The sequence below is a fragment of the Mus pahari genome, chromosome 6 (genome assembly GCF_900095145.1).
Source record: "Mus pahari chromosome 6, PAHARI_EIJ_v1.1, whole genome shotgun sequence".
In the NCBI taxonomy this organism is placed as follows: domain Eukaryota; kingdom Metazoa; phylum Chordata; class Mammalia; order Rodentia; family Muridae; genus Mus; species Mus pahari.
In genome coordinates this window covers 50,141,753-50,156,746 of record NC_034595.1, presented here as the reverse complement: position 1 = coordinate 50,156,746, position 14,994 = coordinate 50,141,753, and the positions used below count along the sequence as shown (strand labels likewise).

Sequence of the window (14,994 nt, the reverse complement as noted above, 5' to 3'; positions counted from 1 at the left end):
GCCCTGGCTGTCCTGGAACTCACTTTGTAGACCAGGCTGGCCTCGAACTCAGAAATCTGCCTGCCTCTGCCTCCCAAGTGCTGGGATTAAAGGCGTGCGGTACCACGCCCGGCTTGTGTGTTTTTAATATTAAGTATATTCATACTGTTGTAATCGGTCTCCAGAAGCTTGTCAGTTCAGAAAACAAAAACTTACAACAGTTCCTTGTTAAAGCTCATCCCATTCTCTTCAAGTCCTCATCATCCTTCCTGTGTGTGTGTGTATGTGTGTTTATGTTTGTGAAGTGGTCTTCTTGCAATGCCTTATGGAAGTGCAAGCAGACAATGTTTGTCTTCTGGAGATGGGCTGATTTAACAGAACATGGTTTCAAGGTTTATCCAGGTTTGGACACATGTTAGACTGCATTTTATTTGAACAATACTTCACTGAATAATATGCTGTGTGTGTGTGCGTGTGCATGCTACCATACTTATTTATCTGTTTATCCAAGTTAGTGGATATTTAGATTGTTTTCTTTTCCTTCTTCTTTGACTAATGCTTTTATAAGAAAAGCTTTATAACATTTTATATTCAAACCATAACATCGCACTCCTGGCTCCATAGGCTCATGCAAACCACATTCAGTCCAACTTTAAATGTGTCATGGTCTTTAACAAGAATGTCAGAAGTCTCTTCTTTGACTGGAGTCAGTCTCTTAGCTCTGAGCCCCTGTAACACCTACACAGACAATAAAAACAATTCATAAACTTTCAGGGTACTGTGACACACACCAGATGTTTTCCTTCAGACAGAAGGAGTCAAGGCAGACCATGGAAGGATCAGGCCGCATTCCTCCACATTTCTTTAGATTGTCAGCCCCACTTCTGAAACCATTTTCTGCATTAAATACTCTTTCTTGTTGGTCTTACCAAATAACTAACAACAAGCAGCTTAGGAAGGAAGGCCTCATTTTGGCTTACAGGTTGAGAGGATGCCTACAATGGAGAGAAGGCCCCATAGCAGTAGCACTGTGGTGACAAAGATGCAGGTGGGACTCCTCAGCTTTTCATATCTTGCCAAACTGGAGCAGAGAGCAGACAGGATGAATAAATGGGCTTTAACTGCAATGCTTGCCCCACATGACCTACTTCTTCTGGCCAACCTATTCCTCTTACATGTCCCACAATCTTCCAGAACAGCTCTACTGGAACCCAGGGTTGAAACACATGAGCTTACTTGCGATACTTTACAAGTCTTGTTTATTGGTTAATTGGATTTCTCATCTTCACCATTGTTGCTCCTGAGTTGTTGACTCCCTTAAGCACTTGAAATACAAATTTGTAATGAGACTGATGCTTCACACATACTTTTATCTCATTCTTAAGGTTTTCTTTTCATACCGCTTATTTTGTCCTTTAATGTAGTAAGCACAAAACTTGCTAAGTTTGTTTTTACCCATATCACGGTACTATCACATTCAAGAACAAACTCTTCCAAATGCATGAAGCACTTCTTTAAAAAAATAGTTTTCTGGTTTTTAGCCTTACATTTAGGTAGTAGGTTCATGTGGGCTTGGTCTTTGATAAAGTGTAAAGTAAGGATCCAGCTGCATTAGCCCCCTCCACAGTTACAGTTGTTGGAAAGAGTGCCCTTTCAACATTGAATCATATTAGCATCCTTTTGTCAAGAAACACTTGACTAACTGAAGAGATGGCCCAGTGGTTAGAAACACTTGCTCTTGTAGACTCTCTGGGTTTATTTCCTAGTATCCACGTTGTGTTATGGATTTGACACCCTCTTCTGACTTCCACAGGCACTAGGCATATATGTAGTACACACACATGCAGGCAGAAGAGTCAGACACATAATTTTTAACTGGGTATATGCAAGGGTTATTTCTGGATTTCCTCTTCTGTTCCATTGTGCACATATCTTATTTATTCATTATTGTTACGTCACTGTGACCCAATACCTGACAGAAAAATGGGAGAAAAGGTTTATATTGGCTAATTGTTTCAGAGGGACTTTGGCCATAAGGGAGGGAGGATTCATTTTGGCTTATGGTTGAAGGTTTCAGCCATCAAAACACCTGTCAAAAAAAGGGGAAAATACTTATTTTGGCTTAAAGTTTCAGAGGGATTGCAGTCCATTTGGGGAAGCAGAGTGAAGAAGTAGGTTGTAGATGTATGAAATGACATTTCTTCTCTCTCTCTCTCTCTCTCTCTCTCTCTCTCTCTCTCTCTCTCTCTCTCTTTCTTTTTCTTTTTGTTTTTTGTTGTTGTTGTTGTTGTTGTTGTTGTTGTTTTGTTTTGTTTTGAGACAGGGTTTCTCTGTGTAGCCCTAGCTGTCCTGGAACTCACTCTGTAGACCAGGTTGGCCTTGAACTCAGAAATCCACCTGCCTCTGCCTCCCAAGTGCTGGGAGACATTTCTTTACATTGTGGTTTTTCAGAGAGCAGAGGGTGCCTGACTGGAACCCAATGAACTACTTCAACTGGGCTCCACTTCTTTAGTGCTCACAGCCTGGAAGCCTGTGGCCCTCTGACCAAATCATGAACCTGTGGCTGGCCTTCTAGATTTAAAGTGCAGCCTTTGTCTTCATTCAAGGCCTCAGTTCTATTGATTCCTGTTCAGTCTCATATCTGAAGTGATGTCTAGTTTGCTTTTCCTCAAGCTTCGGATTTCTCTTGAGATTTCTTTTGAAATTTATGATGAATTGTGCTATTTCTGTCAAAATCATTGGAATTTTGATAGGAATTTCAGTAATTGTACATGTCTTGGGCAATATTGGCTTCTTAATTCTATTAGATCTTTTACTTCTTGAATTTGGAATATCTTTGGAATTTTTTATGCTTTTATTTCTTTCAGGAACATTTTACTATTTTCATTGTTACAGATTTTTACTTCCTTGGTTAAATTTATCCCTAAATATTTTATTATTTGTAATGCTGTTGTCTGTAGAATTGCTTTCGTAATTTGCTTTTTAGAATCCTCATTGTTAATGTGCACACTTTGTTTACTGAAACTTTGTTGTATTTGGTTTTTGTTTTGATAGTTTTTTGTTTGTTTATTCTGTTGTTTTTGAAGCAGAATTTCACTATGTAGCCTAGGCTAGCTTAGAGTGTGCTAGGCCTGAGGTAGGAGGGCCTCAACATTTGCAACCCTGGCTCTCATCCTCTTGAATGACTGCATAGCAGGCAATGAGGCATACTCAACAGTGGGCAGCATTTATTATGGTATTTTTCTTTATTTGCATGACATCTTTAGAATTTTCCCGTACAAAAGATCTTGCTGACAAAAACAATGTTGATGATGATGTTGATGATGATGATGCCAGGTGTGGCAGTACACACCTTTAATCCCAACACTTGAGAGGTAGAGGCTGATGGATCTCCGAGTTTGAGGTCTTTAAAGCAAATTCCAGGAGGCCAGGGTAACACAAAGAAACCCTGTCTGAGAAAAGCAACAACAATAACAACAACAACAAAGGTCACACTGTCAGCAGAGATCGTTTTCCTTCTTCCTTTCTGGTTTACGTGTCTGTTACTCTACCGCTTGTCTGATTGCTCTGGCTCTAAACCCAGCATCGTTTGTATTGAAAATGCTAAAGTAGGTGTTCTTGTCTTATTCCTAATTTTGGAGGGACCGTTTTGAGCCAGTCTTGAATGTTCACTGTGGGCTTTTCATATATAGTCTTTTCATATTGAGACAGTTTCCCTGTACTCATTCATAGTTTGTTGAGCTATTCTATAGGGAAATTATTCTGAATTTTTTTTCCGACCCATTTTCTGCACAGAGTTGACCATTCCCCTATCCCCTGTTATTCTATTAATGTTTGATATATTTATTTTTAATATAGTGAATCATCCTTGCATTTCTGACTGACTGCTTTTAGTTTTAAAACCTTAGCTAAAACTTTTCTGTTTTTGCCTCCGACAGCTAGAAAAAGTCCTACAGCAAGGAGACATTGGAGAGTGTGCAGAACCATATATGATTTTCAAAGAAGCTGATGCCACTAAGGTACCATGTCAGGCCCCTCATTTTCTCATGTCACTCCTAATATAATTTGGGAAAAAGAAAAACATAAATCCTGTTTAAAACATTTCAATGCTAATTCATTTATTTCTGTTGGTCTACTTCCATTCGTTCTGTTTTCCAATTGTCTGTGTCATTTGGCTTGTGTCATGTTCCATCTTAGTCTTAAAGATCTCTTCTGCCTGGTGGGGAGGGACAAGCCTGATGATCTTAGCTTGACTACAGACTCCAGAATGTTCTTTTCTGAACTTAATGACACACACAATGAAACACTCCTCCCATGACACAGACCCACACACTAAGAGTACTAGCAGTAATAGTAATTAAATACAGCTTAAAATTATTTTTGTTGGTGAGAACGAAACTAATTGAATTTAACTTATAAATAATGTAAAAGTTGTTTTATTTTCACAATAGTGATATAGGTGAAGCTTCCTAGCATTGACTTTTGTCATCTTGAGAGAAAAGGAAAATGGGCAAGCGTCCAGGCACATATGTGTCACAAGGAGTCAGTTAGCAAAGGGGGATGAACAGCCGTGAGCTCCTCCACAGCTGCCCGTAGGAAAGCACCAGGCTGTGACTTGTTAAGCCTGTTCTGCTGGGAAGGATGGAAGTAACTGAGCTAATTTTAAACAGTCCATAAATTACAACAGCTATGAGGTGGGAACAAAACTACGTAAGCATGAATTTAACTACACAACCAGTGACCAGGAAAGCATATCAGGAGCTCAAGTAAACGAGCAGTGCTTTAAAGGAAGTTTTGAGGAAGACTTAGTTTTTGAGGTAGTTTCAAGAAAGACTCAGGTTTTGTTCTGGAGCTCATAAAGACAAACCTTTTTCTGGTTTTATCTCTTTTCTAGGTGTTCTCCTATTAATTCACGTGTTAAAAAGACTGACCATCATTGCGTACCCTTTCCTAAAGACCACGTGCAATGTGTGCACTTGGCTCTACACCAAGAGAAACTGCACTGCCTTTTCTGTGTGCTTGCAGTGAGCCGAGATGTGGTGTTGGGGAAGTTACTGCTCTCTCCCCTTCACACGTGTTCAGCCTGTGTTTTGCTGGATTTGCTAAGAATTCAGCACTTTTAACCTGTGTGAAATAGCCCTTAGGTTGTTTCTTTCAAGTGTGATCATGGATTGAGTTCTGTTTTACAGAATAAGGAAAAATTGGAGAAATTGAAAAGTCAAGCCGACCAATTTTGCCAGAGACTTGGGAAATACCGCATGCCTTTTGCTTGGACTGCGATTCACTTAATGAATATTGTTAGCAGTGCTGGCAGCTTAGAAAGAGACTCCACGGAAGTCGAAATCAGTACTGGAGGTAAGGGTGACGTTGTTGCTAGAGTGACCTCTCCCCGATAGAGGTTTGTGTCAGTTGTAGCCTGGGCAGTGCCCTGTGACTTGTTGGAAGTTTTCCTCTGCTGGAGTTGGTGCCACACAGCTGTAATCCCAGTGCTTGGCTGGGTCAGCATCTGTGTCAGTCCCAGGGCAGCACAGGCTTCATTCCAGAGGCTGTGCCACTCCCTCAGCCTAAACCAAAACAAAAGAGGAAGAAAAAGGAAAAGAAATGTAAATATACTGTATTTACACATTATTCAAGTCACCTATTTTTGCTGAGTCTCAGGGTTCTGTAGGCACCATGACAATTGATGTTTGGAACATGTTCACACCTATTAGCAATCACTCCTCATTGTCCCCAAATTCCTAAGCCCACATCTAAACAACCACTAATATATTTATTGTCTTTATGGATTTGTCTATTCCAGACATTTAATGTAAACAATTAAATAGTGTATGGTGTTTTTATGAAGTATTACCCACGGGGTGGTAGCTGCTCGCATTTGATTTTCTTTTGTTGTCATGATACTCCATTACATTTATATACTGCATTTCAGTCTGTTTATTATTGGTGATAATTTGAGTTATTATGACTAATACTGCAGTGAGCAATCATGAGGAGTTGTTCTCAGGTCTCTGGCACTGGGAATTGAACCCATGACCTCTCATGCATGCTAAGCAAAGCACTATACCATTGAACTACATTCCCAGCCTTTGTAAAAGCTGTGGCATATTGTGTGTTTTTATTTCTTTTGACTATATAGCTAGAAATGAAATTGCTGCATCATGTGGTAGTTCTCTAATAAAGATTCCGAGACTCTCCCAGTATGGCTGCCCTTTAAAAATTCTGCCAGTCCTATATAAAAGTTCCTGTTTCTTCTTATCTTTGCCAGTACTGAATACTGTCTGATTTTAATGACAGCATCCTAGTGTAGGCTAAGCAGCATCTCATTCTGGATTGGATTTTCCTTCTCTGATAACTAATGATGTTAGGTGTCGCCTTGTGTGCTTTTGCCCTTTGTGATCCCCTTTGGAAAAATACATATTCACATACTTTGGCCATTTTAAAAGCTTCTTTAAAAAAATAACTTTATCAATGCTTGACTTTTAAATGGGGGGTTTTCACCTTGTTTTTGAAGTATTATTCTTCAGGTTTTGTTTTATTATATATAACCATTTCTACTAGTAAACTCTAACGATTGATGAATCTAGTGTAGTAATTTTAGTGCTGAGTGTTTGTTTTTATGAGAAGGCTTGTCAGTTTTTATAAACTCTGTTTACTGTATTTTTCCAGTTTCTCATTCACTTATCTCCTCTCTCCTGCTGCCCTCTCGTAACTTGCACTTTTTTGGCTGTAGTTTCTCTTTCTGAGAACAGGTTTTGGCGTATAATGGTCTTCATGACTTGGCTTTCCAAGGGTTGGCATGGAGCCGTGGATAATCATGCCCAGCTTCTTTAGATTCATAGTTCCTTACAGTGTGCAATGTAATTACTCACTTGAGAGTTTGTTTTCTTTAAGTTTGACTCTTGCTGTTAGCCTAGGCCAGCCTTGAATGCGCAGTTCTCTCACATTAGTCTCCCAAGCCCTGGGATTGCTAGCATTTGCAATCACCAGGTTAGCTCCAGTGTTTCTTCTCTTCTGGTCGGCACCTTGCCTGCAACCCTGCTGTAGCAGTCGGTCTCACACATGTTTTGGTGTGCTACATCTCCAGACATCTTATTTGTTATTTCCCTTGGGAACAACTCCTTCCTAGTAGCTTTTTAGAAGTAAGTGTATGTGTGTGTGTGTGTGTGTGTGTGTGTGTGTGTGTGTGTTTCACTTCTGCATATTTGTGAATTCCCTAATTTTTCTTTCATTGTTAATTTATAGTTTAAATTTCCAATTCTTAGCAATTATTTTCATCCTTTTGGTCTTTTCATGTCTTGTCTTATGTCTTGAAGAATGACTTGTAACTGCTGGAAAATAATGTGTATTCTGCTTTTTCTCAGTAGAGTATGGTCTGCTAGACCACATTGCTTGGATATTTTTAAAGTCCTCTCTTTTCTTGTTAATCTTTAGTAGCATTGTTCTTTTAGCTTACAAAAATGGGAATATCTTGTATGTGTGAGGCCTTGAGTGTGCACCCCAGCTTCATAAGGAAAAGGATAAGAAGAGGAAGAAGAGGAGAAGGGGGGAGGGGAAGGGAAAAGGAGGAGGAGAATTATTATTATTATTATTATTATTATTATTATTATTATCCTGTCAAGACTTTGAACTTGCAACTTCTCTTTTGAGTTTGTTTCAATTCGAATCAGCTAAGGCTGATTTGCAGTTAATTATATTTCATTTTGGTGGGTATTTCATAGGGAGTTCATAGTTCCCTCCAGCTGATTTGCACCTTCTTTGGTTATGTGTGTAGATTATTATATGTTAAGAGACTTTGTATTGTAGAAATGACAATCAGATGATTCAGATGGAATTGCTTTTTTAAACCTTCCCTAGAAATGGATTCTTGTAGTGCACCTGAGCAAAATAGCTTTCCACATTATGAGTTATTTCTTACACTGGGAAAGCTAATTGAAAACGGTTTTACATTTTATGTAACTGACAATTGTTTTATCCCCTCTTTTGTAGAACGGAAAGGTTCTTGGTCAGAGAGGAGGAATTCTAGTCTTGTTGGCAGACGGTCCCTGGAGAGGACGACCAGTGGGGACGATGCTTGCAACTTGACCAGCTTCAGGCCTGCCACTCTCACTGTGGCAAACTTTTTTAAGCAGGTAAAGTTTGTCATGTAGGGTCTCTGGGGAGGTGCTTGCACAAGGTTTTACTTCCTTTAAGGAGAGTGGTAACTATTCTATGCATGTCTATAATGTCAAGGACTTCTAACAAACTTAAGAATGAAAATGAATATGAGTTAAAAACTAGTAAAATATGAGATAATTGACATTGTACCCGCTTTATCACTAATGTTATTTAAATGCTCACATTCACATTTTAATGCATCAAAACTTGTCTTTCACAGTTGTATCTTATTCAGTTGTAATGGTGAACTTTTTAATTTTTTTGTAATTTGAATGTATGTGTATGGACATGTATAGCTGAGCACAGGTGTCTGCAGAGGGCAAAGACTCAGATTGCCTTGTAGCTATAGTTACAGATGGTCGTGAGCCGCCCAGTATGGGTGTTAGAACAGAATTCGGCTCCTCTGCATGAGTAGCACATACTCTTAGCTGCTGAGCCATCTCTAGCGCCAAGTGAACCTTTTCTTAAACGCTGATGGCTTGTGAATTAGAGTGGTCATGTGCTTCCCCACCCGAGGTTCTCTCACTTTTAACAGCCTTGTCTGTGGTTTGTGGAATAGAAACCCCATTTCTGTGCTCAAACTAAGTGCTGTTGAGGTAAATATCTGTATCCAAGATCCTTTTATGAAAGACATTTTATTCTTGCAGATCTATTCTGTCCACTTTAAATCAAATTAATGATTTTCACATGTCAGTGCATGGAAACCAGTTTAGTAGGTGACACAAAGCTTCAGAAAAAATAGATCTTAAAAAAAATGTAAAAAATAAGTGCATTTCACATATTCAGTTTAAATAATTGCTTCACAGAGCCCTTGTTTCTCCTGTTATTTTATATGAATGGTTTTGTATATGTATGTATACATTGAGTTTTGATGTCAAATGGGTTTTATATTGTGAATCAAGATTAAAAACTGTGTTTATTGGTCAGGCCTGAAGGAGCTGAAGGGGTTTGCAAACACCTAGAAAGAACAACAATATGAACCAATCAGATCCCCCAAAGCTCCCAGAGACTAAACCACCAATCAAAGAGGGACCCATGGCTCCAGCTGCATATGTAGCAGAGGACCTTATCTGACATCATGGGAAGGGTGGCCCTTGGTCCTGTGGAGGCTCAATGACCTAGCATAGGGGAATGCTAGGGTGCTGAGGTGGGAGTGGATAAGTGAGTGGGTGTGGGAGCACCTTCATAGAAGGAGGGAGAGGGGATAGGGGGCTTGTGGAAAAGAAACTGGCAAGGGGGTAACATTTGAAATGTAAATAAAGAAAATAACCAATAAAAAAATGTGTTTTATGGATCAGATACCCAGAACGAATTGAAGAATGAGGAGAAAACTTTTATTAGTGTGACAGACTAGACTAGTAGGTCTGCCAACCATAAATTCGAGCAGATTAAATAAAATGCTAAGAATTATCTCTGTATTCCTCCTCCTGAGGTTTTATTCTGAGAAGAGGACACCCAGACTTGCTGGTGTGCTGTACTGGAGGGGACAAGAGCAGAACGTGCTTTACATTAGAGGGTTTCCTTGAAGCCCTGCTAGGTCAGCAGCCCTGAGAGGGTGCGTGGGAGGAGTGTGCCCAGTACAGGGGCTTTGTACTGTGGGCAGCAGTGAAAAATGGGAGGATGGGACTGGCCAGAAGCAGGCGCTGAGTTAGCACCATGCACCTTTCCGGTGTGCCCGCCCGCCCGCCTGCCATCTCCCTCTGCTTCCCTGCTCGGCTGCCCCATCAGCTTGCCTTATATACACAGTTAGCCTTTGCTTCTGTAGTCAAGCTGCGCCATTGAACTGGTACTGTAGTTAGGTCACTGCGTTTCCATTCATGCAGCTACTGTTTTCCCACATCTGCTGTTTGAAACATGACATTTAAAATGTATGTTTTATTTTCTGTTTAGATTTATTTGTTTTATATGTATTACTGTGGTTTTATGTGCATATGTGCCTGATGTCAGTGAAGGCCAGAGGAGGGCATCAGAGTCTCTGGAGCTGGGACTGCAGAATGCAGAAGGTCTTCAGCCTCTGCGTGGGTGCTGGGAATTAGACTTGGGTCCTTTGCAAAAAAAAAAAAAAATACTCTAAACCACTGAGCCACCTTTCCAGTCCCTAAGTATTAAAGTATTATTTAACCTATATAAAACATAACAGGCTGTCCATATTAGCGGTAATATGTAATATCCTCTTATATGTGTACAATATATAATGCTTATGTAGCTTAAATATTTCTAGCTCTTCAAATATTAGATATATATTGTGAAAACTACTTCCTTCGAGTATTTTGAAATTAAGTGTCCACTATTCTGATCTGTAATCATTCTATTAGATCGACACATACAGTGGTACAGGCTTTAGTACTAGCAGCTGGACACAGCACAAACTGCTCTTAAAACTGAAAACCACAGGGCAGTGGAAAGCATTGGTGTTGATGATCTTTATTGAAAATATTTAGCCATAAATATGTATTACTTTTGTACGTATTTTTAAATACCTAGAAAATTGTATATCACAGAAATGCAAACTAAATAAAAGTAGAGGTTGTACCTTTACTAAACAAAGTAGACTTCATGAAGAAAATTTCACCTAAGAGTCAACCCCTTCTCCCAGTTCGAGAGAAATTACTATCTATAGTTGTGGTATAGTTAATCATGTAAGGTTTCAAATGCATCAACCCAAAATTATTAGAAATACACAGAGATTTTAAAACAAAAGTAGATCCATACAATAGTTGTAAAGACATTTGTTCTATATATTAGTAAACAATTGTTTTATTTGCTTCAGGGGCACACAGTTTACTAAACAAGCCAGAGATCTGGTGGAGAGTGTGGGCTTGACCTCTCTAGTGAGTTCAGCTTGACCACACGTTTGGAGGTCGGCTGGATCAGCTGATTTCGATTGGTTTCTAGGAAAACTCAGCTTTTCCATCTACTAGAGGCAGAAATTCAGGAGAGGGTAAGCCAGGTTTTGTGAATTGCTTTATAAGTCTCAGTTTGCATATTTGATCAATGACAGGAGGGAGCTACAAAGCCAAGTACTGGGTAGGAAATTATGTCCCACCCAGTAAAAGGCACAAAACAGACGGTAATCATCACTAAGGAAGAGAGACTGGAATGTAATTTAATATATTAAGTAAATAAAAGTAAGTCTAGAGAAAACCTTGAGTGTATTAATGAATAAAGATTGAATATCTGTATTCTGTGCTCAATAAAGAGAATATGTTGTTTTAGCAGACATGATGAAAAACTTACATTCATTAATCATATAAAGCTCCTGAATTTTTAAAAGCCCTATTTTCTATGTGTAACTTGGTTAAAGAACTATATTAGGGGTAGTAACTCCAGAGGGTCACTATTTAGACATTAAAAAATCACTTCCCCAAATAATGGTACTTAGGAAGGCTGTCTCCCATGTTATTAATAAGTGTGAGCTGGCTCAAGAGTGTGAGCTCACAGAGGCAGAGGCTGCCCAGTGCCAGGGCCGTGAGAGTGCAGCATAGACAGCGAAGTGTCCCTAAGCAGTGAAGGATTTCCTTTCCTCATCATTGTAGGTGGAAGGAAAAAAATAAACACTATTTCATTCATTCTCTCTCTCTCTCTCTCTCTCTCTCTCTCTCTCTCCCCCCCCCAACCCCCTTCATCATCTTTAGTTGTGGTCATTTGGAGGTCTGTCTCTGGTTTTCATGTCAGGATAGCTGTGCTTCTCCTACCATCATTATATTCATTACTTATTTATTCATTACTATACACCTATACACATTACTTATAATGTGTAAAGATTCTGCATTTCAGAAGTTTTAGAATATAAAGTTAAAAGGCATAATCTCAAATGTGACTCTCTCTGTAACTGTCCCATGTCTTTGTATTTGTCTCCTTTTGGTTCTGTCTTATAGCTGCAGTCTTAGTTTTCCTTTTATACCCTCCCTACCTTTAACTTGCATTGGCTGTCTGTATGCTAGATGTCCTATGATAATTTATAGGCTAAATAATAGATCATAACTATGTACATAGATTAAAATGGTTGGAAGCATTGCAAATCTCAGTCAAGTTTGAAACAAGAGACTTGGTAAGATTTTCATTCTGCTAAATATATTAATCTTTCCCTCTGATAGCACTATGCAGAAGCCAGTGCTTATCTCCTGCTTTTGTTTTATTAAATACTTTTTCTCAATATCATTGAAATCAGGAAGGAGACCGCTTAAGCGATGAGGATCTGTACAAGTTCCTTGCTGATATGAGAAGGCCATCTTCTGTCTTACGGAGGCTGAGACCAATTACAGGTATTTTCAGATTTTGAGTGATATGGTAATTTCACTGATAATTATTTGCTATCATGCTTTCATTTTCCTATTTATCTGGCTCACTCATCTTTCTGTGCTGAATGTGTTTCATGGTTCTTATCTCACTATCATGTAAGCAAACAGCTTGGATTCAGGATTCATTACCGTTATCAACTAAGTTCTAAAATGAGAACAATGAATTATAATTGTGGCTTATAGTGAATTTGGAACAATAAAAGTTAAAAAATGGGTTGCGGTCACCGTTAGAGCAAACAGTCCGGAATAGAACTGACCAAGAGCCTGCTAACCCCTATGACAGCATCTGAAGAGTTTGTCAAGCTGAAAACCAAGTCACTTCTTGAAACCTTGTCCAGTTGGTGCTAGAGTCCATCCAACGTCTTGGTTTGCTGTCCTGGGACTTGTTCTGTAGACCAGGCTGGCTTTTAACTCAGAGATCTGCCTGCCTCTCCTTTGTTCATCAAGTGCTAGGATTAAAGGCGTGTGCCACCAAGCCCAGCTTGCTGCCTGAGTTTTAAGTTCTTCACTCCCTGAATGGGGGATAGCATTTATTATTTTACATTCACTTATGCATGGATAAGTCATATTTAAATTGTGATAAATGAAATGATTTTTATATCTAAGTTCTTTTTTATTTTTTGTTTGTTTTGTTTTGTTTTGAAGATGGGGTTTCTCTGTGTAGCCCTGGCTGTCTTGGAACTTGCTCTGTAGACCAGGCTGGCCTCTAACTCAGAGAACCATCGGCCTCTGCCATCTAAGTGCTGGGATTAAGACACATGCCACCACTGACTGGCTCATTTCTAAGTTCTTAATAATATGATATCTATCTATACTGTTTATCCCAGATTTTTTACAAAACAATGTTGAAATTCCTCTAAGAACATTTTCTCTGTGTTAGTCAACATTCTGTGGCTGTGACAGACTGCCTCACAGGAGAATAAATTACTTGAGGCTAATCCACTTAAATGGAGGAAAGATCTAGTTTGACCCATCTTTTCACAGCTTCCAGTCTTCAGTTGGATGCCTTTGCTTTGGGGCCCATTGTGGAACAGAACACTTTTGTGAAGCTGCATAGGGCGGAGCAAAGCTGCTTAGATTGTGGTGCCCAGGAGTAGATGGAAGTAGGAAGGACCAGGGGGGTGCTCTTCAAGGGCATACTTATAGTTCATAATTTCTTCCACTAGGTCCTACCTCCTAAAACTATCATGTCCTAGCAGTACCACATCTTGTTGGAAAAACCTTTGAGAAGCACTTCAGATCCAAGTGTAACCATCACAGAACATTTATATTCACACTGACTTTATAATGTATTTTCTGCAGCTCAGCTGAAGATAGACATTTCTCCTGCACCTGAAAATCCCCATTATTGCCTAACCCCAGAGCTGCTTCAGGTGAAACTTTACCCCGACAGCCGAGTCAGGCCCACCAGAGAAATTTTAGAATTTCCTGCCAGGGATGTCTATGTTCCAAACACAACTTACAGGTAAGATATCCAATTTTGGTGAATTCTGGGATAAAGTGCTATATATTCCAATATTAAAGTAGACTAGTTTTAAACTTTTAAAAAATCTTTTGTGTATATATATATATATATATATATATATATATATTAATCTAACTTATACATTCTATTACTTATAGCACAATTATAATAGTATAATAAGCTCTACCTATGTGCCGGGAATAATGTTAATTACCTTACAAATATCATATTCATATTCTAGGCAACTGAGCTGAAGGATAGAGACATTTAAGATATTACTGAGCATCACACTTTAGTTTGGTGGTGGCCAGTATTTAATTTTGGGACTGTTTGATTCAAGCATTTGGACTGCAAATTCACGTTTGCTCAAACTCTCAGTATTAGCAGAATTTTGGTTCTCGCACAAATCTAATATATATGCTTCTGGCATCATGCTGTAGGCAGTCAGCACTAGCTGAAAAAAAAAAAATATATATATATATATATATTCAGGATGTGTACTGTGCAGCTCCAGGCTTGGCGTTTGCATAGTCTGTTTGTGAACGATGTTCCTTCTGTCCTTTTTTTCTTCTAAGGTCATGACCTGACATTTCTATTGGGAAATCTAGCAGGGTACCTCAGAGACAATCTAAAGTGGTATTTGGGTTTCCTTCTGGGTTCTACCGCCACCCCAGAAGTACCGCTGACATTTCCCAAGTTCCTTAAGCTCAGTTTTTGGAATCAGACGTTTTACTTCTTTTCTGACTTATATTTCATTTGGTCAACAAGTTATATAGATTCTACTTTTAAAATGGACCTCTAACCCAGTGCTTTTACCAGGGTACCCCTTTAAACCTAGTACAAGTTACCATGTAGAGCAGCACTGTTAGGTAGAAATATTATGAAACACTTGTAACTTATAATTTTATAATTGCTGTATACTTATAATCAGGTGAAGATAATAATTTTAATTATAGTTGCTGTATTAGTCAGGGTTCTCTAGAGTCACAGAACTTACAGATAGTCTCTATATAGTAAAGGAATTTATTGATGACTTACAGTCTGCAGTCCAAATCCCAACAATGGTTCAGTAGTAGCTGTGAATGGAAGTCCAAG

At 39.0% G+C, this 14,994-nt stretch overlaps 1 protein-coding gene across 7 annotated transcripts in view; it reads left to right on the top strand.

Annotated features, from left to right (window-relative positions):
• The window catches only part of Dock7 (dedicator of cytokinesis 7), a 205,822-nt gene that overhangs the window by 65,260 nt on the left and 125,568 nt on the right, over nucleotides 1-14,994 (top strand). For all 7 annotated transcript variants that reach the window (XM_029540156.1, XM_029540154.1, XM_029540155.1 and 4 more), the window contains exons 10-14: nucleotides 3,918-3,998; nucleotides 5,169-5,334; nucleotides 7,966-8,108; nucleotides 12,305-12,398; nucleotides 13,737-13,899. In XM_029540156.1, coding sequence (XP_029396016.1) covers nucleotides 3,918-3,998; nucleotides 5,169-5,334; nucleotides 7,966-8,108; nucleotides 12,305-12,398; nucleotides 13,737-13,899 — 647 coding nt within the window. The remainder of the gene's footprint in view (nucleotides 1-3,917; nucleotides 3,999-5,168; nucleotides 5,335-7,965; nucleotides 8,109-12,304; nucleotides 12,399-13,736; nucleotides 13,900-14,994) is intronic.